General features: G+C 34.3%; 1 protein-coding gene across 1 annotated transcript; it reads right to left on the bottom strand.

Moving 5' to 3' along the window:
• Positions 1-1,059: 1,059 nt before the first annotated feature.
• LOC110940479 (DEAD-box ATP-dependent RNA helicase 53, mitochondrial) lies at positions 1,060-5,272 on the bottom strand. The gene is made up of 8 exons (XM_022182020.2): positions 4,791-5,272; positions 4,084-4,211; positions 3,590-4,001; positions 3,396-3,494; positions 3,091-3,315; positions 2,723-2,884; positions 1,569-2,005; positions 1,060-1,444 (listed from the first exon to the last, which is right to left on the bottom strand). The coding sequence occupies exons 1-7, from the start codon at positions 5,169-5,171 to the stop codon at positions 1,571-1,573; spliced, it is 1,842 nt and encodes a 613-aa protein (XP_022037712.1). The 5' UTR covers positions 5,172-5,272; the 3' UTR covers positions 1,060-1,444; positions 1,569-1,570.
• Positions 5,273-7,509: the final 2,237 nt, after the last annotated feature.

Genomic DNA, 7,509 nt, shown 5'->3' with positions numbered 1-7,509 from the left:
AAAAACCGCACCGGGTATTTATGGCACCTTTCGGTTGACTGAAGCCACTTGCTATGCATTTTGCATGTCAACTAATCAAATTAATAAAATTGTGTTATGTGCCAAAGATGCATCTACTTAAAACTAGAGGTAGCTATATAATCGGGTAAAAAAAACCCGGTTCCAGGTATTTATAAAAACCGGTTCCGGGTATTTATAAAAACCGAGTTTCGGGTATAAACCGGGTATAAAAAAACCCGGTTCCGAGTTCGGGTTTTAGATCAAATATGAATACCCGGTCCCTACCCTATGGGTAGGGTCGGGTTTGAGTTCGGGTATAGAAAACCCCGGGTTCAGGTTCGGGTTTTTTGTGCACCACTAGAGGTAGGTAGAGGCTGTAGATCTGAAAGAAATCTATTTTGGGAACCCAATATTTGGAAGGAAACATGTAGGACTATTTTGGTGTACTGTTCAGACTTGGGATTTCTATTTTCATATGTTTATACTTAACGAGCTTATTAATAAAAAAAAAAAAAAAGAATTCTGCTACATAAATTCCAATATCAATCGGTCACATTAGGTCCCACTGAATATAGAGTGCAAGACAAAGCCAATATATGTGTTTTATGAAACAAATATACATTTAAACAATATATTTAGCCGATAAGTTCTAATTATCCAACATATCATTATAAGGCTATAGATGATCATCATGACCCTCTACGTCTGAGCCATGTCACCCACCTCTAATCCACAATGCAAAACCACTACCCTAAGGATGTTGTCATGACCCAAACCACTATCCCCTTATTTTAATTTATCTATCTAAAGAAAAGAGGAATGGTTACTTGAAAAATGGAAAGGACCATGGTTGCGATGGTTTAATTTAATCCATGCAAACCATGGTGGATTAGAGAAGGTGGTGGTATAGCCTTCCATTCATGTTTCTACGTGGCGAATCATGTCCCAACCATGACTCCCACACCCTTTAGCCTAACTATGAGAAAATACAACCAAGTAAAACGCATATTCAGAACATAACAGACAGAAAAGATGCAAGTAAAACACATATTCAGAGCATCACCGACAGAAAAGATGTATATAACGGTACCCATTCCCAGAATCAAGTCTCTTATACTAGAAACCGTATCAACCATAAACCAAAGCGGTTCTAAGAGAAACACTTATTAGCACCTAACAGAATCAAATTTAAAAACTGCAAACCTTTCGTTGCAACATCCTACAGAAACCATATCAGAATGATTGGGTTCGTCCTGATAACAAATTTACATACAGGTTCCTCCTCCATTTAATTAGACGTATGCTTAAAAACAACTCATACCTCTGTTTACTATAGAATAAGTAATAATGGAAACGCAAAGCGATTGTTCACCTCAACATTGGCCCTTCGTCTGCATACAGCTTCAAAACCGTGCCTCAAAACACCTTCCCCCTCCTTTTTCACCTAATAATCGATATAAAACAACACGAGTAAGAAAATTTTGTTCCTTTTTTCAGTCAAGTTTTTAAATTTGAACCGTAATGAGATTAGAAAGGAGACCCAAATCCTTCTTTCAGTCTGAACTCACCTTTAAAAATCAGTATCTTCTCCAAAACCACCAAACCTACCACCACCAGACCGACCTGAACGCTGACTGCCAGATCCACCCGAACGGCCTCCTTGACCAAAACCACTGGAACGGTCTGAACCAAAATCCCCAAATCCACTTCGACGGCTAGACCGACTTGAATCTTCACCAAAACCACTAGAACGGTCTGAACCAAAATCCCCAAATCCACCTCTACGGCTTGACCGACTCGAATCTTCACCAAAACCGCTAGAACGTCCAAACCCACCACCACCTGATCCCCCATAACTAGGTCTACCAAAACCACCACCGCCACCGCGAGATGAAGCAAACCCACCATTTCGACCACCAAATCCTGAATCACCAAATCTACCTCCAAAACCAGACCCACCGCCCAGTTCAATTCTGGATCCAGCATCAACAGCGATTGGAGAGAGCTTTAATAAATCAAAGAAAACTAGTCAGCAACTAATAATCCAACGCTTCATGTACTTCATTCAGCAAAAAAAAAAAAAAAAAAAAAAAAAAAAAAAAAACTACATGATCATTTCCTCACCGATAAAATATAATTCAATAAATATAACATGGACCAAGTGGTACACACTCATTTTCATCAATTTTAACATTTACAGATTTTGTACTTAACTACTTGCTTCCCGAAAAGTGAAACAACTGAACATGGCTATATACATACAGTAAAACCTCTACAAACTAATAACTTGCTGCAAGGGGAGTTAACTGCATTTAGATACAGTTATACATCTATAAGAAAAATAATTTATTAACATACTGTCATTTTAGGGTTTTAAGCACATAAGGTCATTGTTCATTGTATTATTTTTAGGTACATTTAATTTCGTTAATAATTATTTATTACATATCATTTTTCAACCATTTTGTTGATGTAATACACCTATGAACATATCTTAAATAACTGGGTTATTAAGCTATTATTATTAAATTGTAAATTTAATGGAATAAACATAAAAAAAATCTATAAGTTATAATGTTAGCAGAACATTATATTAGCAAGGTATCATCAAGTCAGAAATGTTAAAATTGTTAATATAACAAAGTTATCAATTAAACAAGCATAAATGCATCAAGATTTAAATGTATATGTATAAAGCTACTATAAGATAGAGGCATATTACATCTGAAAATTTGCATCCCACTTCACGCTCGTATGCTTTGACATCTCTCCATTGCTGAGACGAATACATTAATATTGCATTTCCTTTCTTGCCGGCACGACCGGTACGCCCAGACCGATGAACAAATATTTCTGATGAGTTAGGTAGCTCATAATGTATCACCTGACCACCATTTGAAAACAAATTATCATAATCGTAAAACATATAATGTTGTTTCATGTCGTTTGACCACACTTCAATTTATCCTTGAGCTCTTCATGTAATGGGTATATTTAATAATTATGATTTTTAGTTGGGTATATAATACTATTATATTATTGGAAGGAATCTATGAAATTATCTTTAACAAAATAAGCAAAAAGACTCGCCAGATCAACATTAGGAACATCAAGCCCACGAGCAGCAACATCAGTGGCTACTAAAACATTAAAGCGCCCATCTCTAAATCCTGAAAGAGTTCTCTCCCTTTGATTTTGTGAAATGTCTCCATGCAAAGCTTCACATTTAAAGCTCCTTTGCAATGCATATGCCAACCGATCAGCATCACGCTTCGTTTGGGTGAAAACGATACATTTCCCACCGTTTGCATGCTCCTGAAAGAAAACAAATAATATGTAAATACCAAAAACATTAAATATTTAAATTACAAAAAATTAACAGTGTTGATGCATACAGTTATTAGCGGTCCAATTATTGACGGTCTCTCACGCATTTCTGATGCAATAGAATACAGTGTAATCCCATCAGCTAATTTTTGGTCTGAATCACCAACCTACAATAAAAAAAAATGCATCAGTATGTAATCATCATAACAAAGGATTGTACAGATATCATACATGCGACCAATCTCAAAAAAAAAGTACTCACAAGATCAATAGTTGCAGGTGTCTTTAAGTACTTGTGGGTAAGTTTAACAATCCAACTTGGCATAGTTGCTGAAAACATCATGGTTTGACGCTGTTTTGGCAAATATTCTAATATCGTTTCAACATCTTCAGCGAAACCGACATTAAGCATCTGATCAGCTTCATCTAAAACTGCAAACTTAACTTCTGACAGATTCAATGCACCCCTTTTGAGCAGATCAATAACACGTCCAGGGGTGCCGACAATCACATCAACACCACGATCAAGAGTACTCATCTGGCGCTGAATGGGCGAACCACCATACACACAGAGAGTATCCAAATTAGGTGCAGACTCATAGAACTCCTTTTCAACTTGGCGAGCAAGCTCTCTGGTAGGGGCCATAACAATGGCTAATGGATTCCTCCCTCTTCTGTTAAAGTTTGACCAGATACGTAAGTAATTTTGATAATTAAGGTTAGAATAACTTTACAAACAATTGAAGTACTATTTACCCATATTTCTCATTGTATTGAATGATCTTATCCATGATGGGAATGCCAAAAGCAAGAGTCTTCCCTGTTCCTGTCCTAGCACGACCAATCATGTCGCGCCCCTGCATTGCTGGCTCTAGCACAGCTCTCTGAAAACAATACCAAAATCATATGTCAAAATATCTTTAGTAGTAACCTGTAACCACTTAGTTGATCTAAGGAGGCAGCGTCCTGCGACTCCACGCTTGATTTTTTGCAGAATAGAAAATATGTGTGTTTATCATACTCCGATTTTTTAAAAACTTCAAAAACTATTCCCAACTTAACTTACAGATTATCTAATAATTTCTATTATCTGTAGTACACTACTACTACTATTAGTACTTTGTTTTGTAATCTGGTCATTCTTAACCTATATTTATCTCCCGAGATAACGAAAAAGCTAGTCTTTGGTCTTTGCCTTTACCATCCACAGACCCTACTTTATTAGTGAAACATTACCATGATATTTTACTCAAAATAACAACTTTATAAAAACAAAAATTATTACACCAGCACAATCATTCTAAATTCACATTTCTGACTAATTAAAATAGAGAGATAACCAGCTTAACATTAGAAACCAAATGTTCTTCTTTTGCGGTAACCTATATCCATACAATTAGTCATATAATCCCCAATCCCAAACACAGTTAAATAACTAAAACACAGATTGAAAATTGAGATACCTGAATTGGAAACAGCTTCGTTATCCCCTTCTTGGCTAAAGCATCAACAATCTCTTGATTAATCCCAAGCTTCGAGATCTCAAGACCATCAGAAACAGAAGCCCTGTCATCATACGACGAATCGGTAGCAACCGCATATCCTGCAGCCTGTGTTGAGAGACCGGAAGGCCTAATGTCAGCAGATGGAGAGCCATGAAAACTCCTCAAAAACCTAACATTTTGGTTGAAAGTTTGAGGTTTAAGTGAAAAGTGTTGGTGAATTGCAGGTGGTGGAGGTGTAGATGATGGAACGAGAAGGTGGTTGAGTGAGTTGCAGGTGGTGATGGAAGCGAGATTGGTGAGTCTTCTTGAAGAAGCTCTCAAGAAGAGAAGAGTGTTCATATTTCTGAAAAGTGATTGCAGATCGTGTTTGTGGACGAAGAGGGTGGATTGTAATGTAAAACCCTAATTTTGTGAAGTGAGGGTTTACCAAATGGGAGTGCGAAACGGGGGTGGTTAACTTATTTGTTATTGCCAAGGGCGGTGCTTAGCCGCAAATTACAATTCTACCCTTTATATTTATGTTATGAATATTATTATACTAATTACACGGGTTAAATAAATGTAATTTTATATACTAAATTAAAAAAATTATTCTTTAAAAATCTCGTTTGTTACACGGGTTGAACAAATATAATTTTATATATTAAATAATAAAAAAATTATATCTCTAATAACCTCATGTATTGTACTGAATAAATGTAATTCTATATACGAAATAATAAAAATCCGTGTATTGTACGGGTAGAATAAATCTAATTATATATACTAAATAATAAAAAAAGTTATATCTTTAAAAACATTGTGTATTACACGGGTTAAATAAATGTAATTTTGTAACATTGTATATTACACGGGTTGGATAAATGTAATTTTATAAACTAAATAATAAAAAAAATGAGTAAACTGCCATTTTGGTCCCTGAGGTTTGGTTACTTTTGCCACTTTAGTCCAAAACTCAAATCTTTTGCATCTGGGTCCCTGTGGTTTCAGTTTTATTGCCATTTTGGTCCAAAAATGAAATCAGGTCATACTTGTCTTATAAAATCCTGCAATTTTGTCATTTTCCTCAGGGGCAAATCAGTTCATATTTGTCTTATAAAATATGGTATTTATTTATAAAAAAGAAATGATCATTTTGCCCCTGCGGAAAATGACAAAATAACAGGATTTTATAAGACAAATATGACCTGATTTCATTTTTGGACCAAAATGGCAATAAAATTGAAACCACAGGGACCCAGATGCAAAAAGTTTGAGTTTTGGACTAAAGTGGCAAAATTGACCAAACCACAGGGACTAAAATGGCAGTTTACTCTAAAAAAATTGTATCTTTATAAACCTCGTGTATTATACGGGTTGAATAAATCTAATTATATATACTAAATCATCATCATCATCATCATACTCAGTAAATCCCACAAATAGCAAAGCTAAGGTAGGGTCTGAGGAGAGTAAAATGTAGAGGCTGCTTTCAGTAAGACCCCCGACTCGATAGTAGTTTTACATCAAGCTTTGGACATAAGCCACATAACACTTAGCAATCGGGACAAAGACCGATTAGTGCATGTTCCCTTTTGTCTTTCTGCTATCAACGCCACCACATGATGATGATGCATGATTAACCGTCCGCCGCTTTTAACGTTATTTTCACAAATTTAGTGAAATAACGTTAAAATTAGTGCAATTTCACTTTTGCCCTCCGAGCGTCCACACATATATACATTATTAAAAGTTAGATTAGATTATATATGAAATTAAGTCTATAACAAAAAGTCTTTATAAATTTCACGTAGAATTAATTGGAATCCTTTATTAAAAGTAGGTTAGATTATATATGGGCTTATACGTGTGAGTAATTGTGATTATTGAATAGTTGAATTTTGAGGGTTTTGAAATGTGAATTTGATTATGATAGATTATATTTTAGTTTTAAAACTTCTAGAATGATTGAATCAAATAAAAGGATTATGATTTCCTAGAAACAAAAATAACTGAGTTTTTTTTTCTGATCATTTTGAACATGAGCAAATAGAACGATAGCATCTTAATAAAGAATAACTAATTACAAATGTGAATCCCAATAATTTTACTTCTGTCCCATTTGAACGGAAAAGATAAGTACAAACTAAATTTAAAAAAAAAATGCAATATGAAAATAAGAGATAGAATTATCGATATTTTTTTTTCATAAAATATGAGATAAGGGTAAACTAAATAAAAAAGTGTCAATTTGGTAAATAATAATATTAAGTATGGAAAGGTAGGAAATTACAAATGTAGACATCTTCAATGAATGACACGTGTCCAAAATCAGGTTTCTTTTATTATAAAGTAAGTATATAGATAGATTTGTTAAACATCAAGTATAACTGCAATATTTAGCTTATTCGAGTCATTATTTAAAGTTGAATATGTGTTTAATTAATCACCACTTATCTATACGTCAAGATGGTTATTAACCTTTTTTCTCGTTCATTGTTTAACTTATATTTTACTAGGTTATGGCCCCGTGTGTTACATGGGTTGATTAATGAAAACGATATAGTTTATTATTTGTAAATGCTTATTATTTTTAATCTACCTTGATAGTTTTGATTGAACATGCATGATAAATTCATAAGTTGTCATTAATAACATTGAATTTCATCAATAACATTGAATTTCATGGGATAAACCT

Source organism: Helianthus annuus, chromosome 5 (assembly GCF_002127325.2).
Source record: "Helianthus annuus cultivar XRQ/B chromosome 5, HanXRQr2.0-SUNRISE, whole genome shotgun sequence".
Taxonomy (NCBI): domain Eukaryota; kingdom Viridiplantae; phylum Streptophyta; class Magnoliopsida; order Asterales; family Asteraceae; genus Helianthus; species Helianthus annuus.
This window is presented reverse-complemented; position numbering and strand designations above follow the sequence as displayed.

Coding starts and splice junctions, on each gene's coding strand:
- LOC110940479 (XM_022182020.2), bottom strand. CDS start 5,171: ATGAACACTCTTCTCTTCTTGAGAGCTTCTTCAAGAAGACTCACCAAT. Junction 4,002..4,083: donor CAATACAATGAGAAATATGG/GTAAATAGTACT, acceptor AAACTTTAACAG/AAGAGGGAGGAATCCATTAG. Junction 3,316..3,395: donor TAATTGGACCGCTAATAACT/GTATGCATCAAC, acceptor GTTTTCTTTCAG/GAGCATGCAAACGGTGGGAA.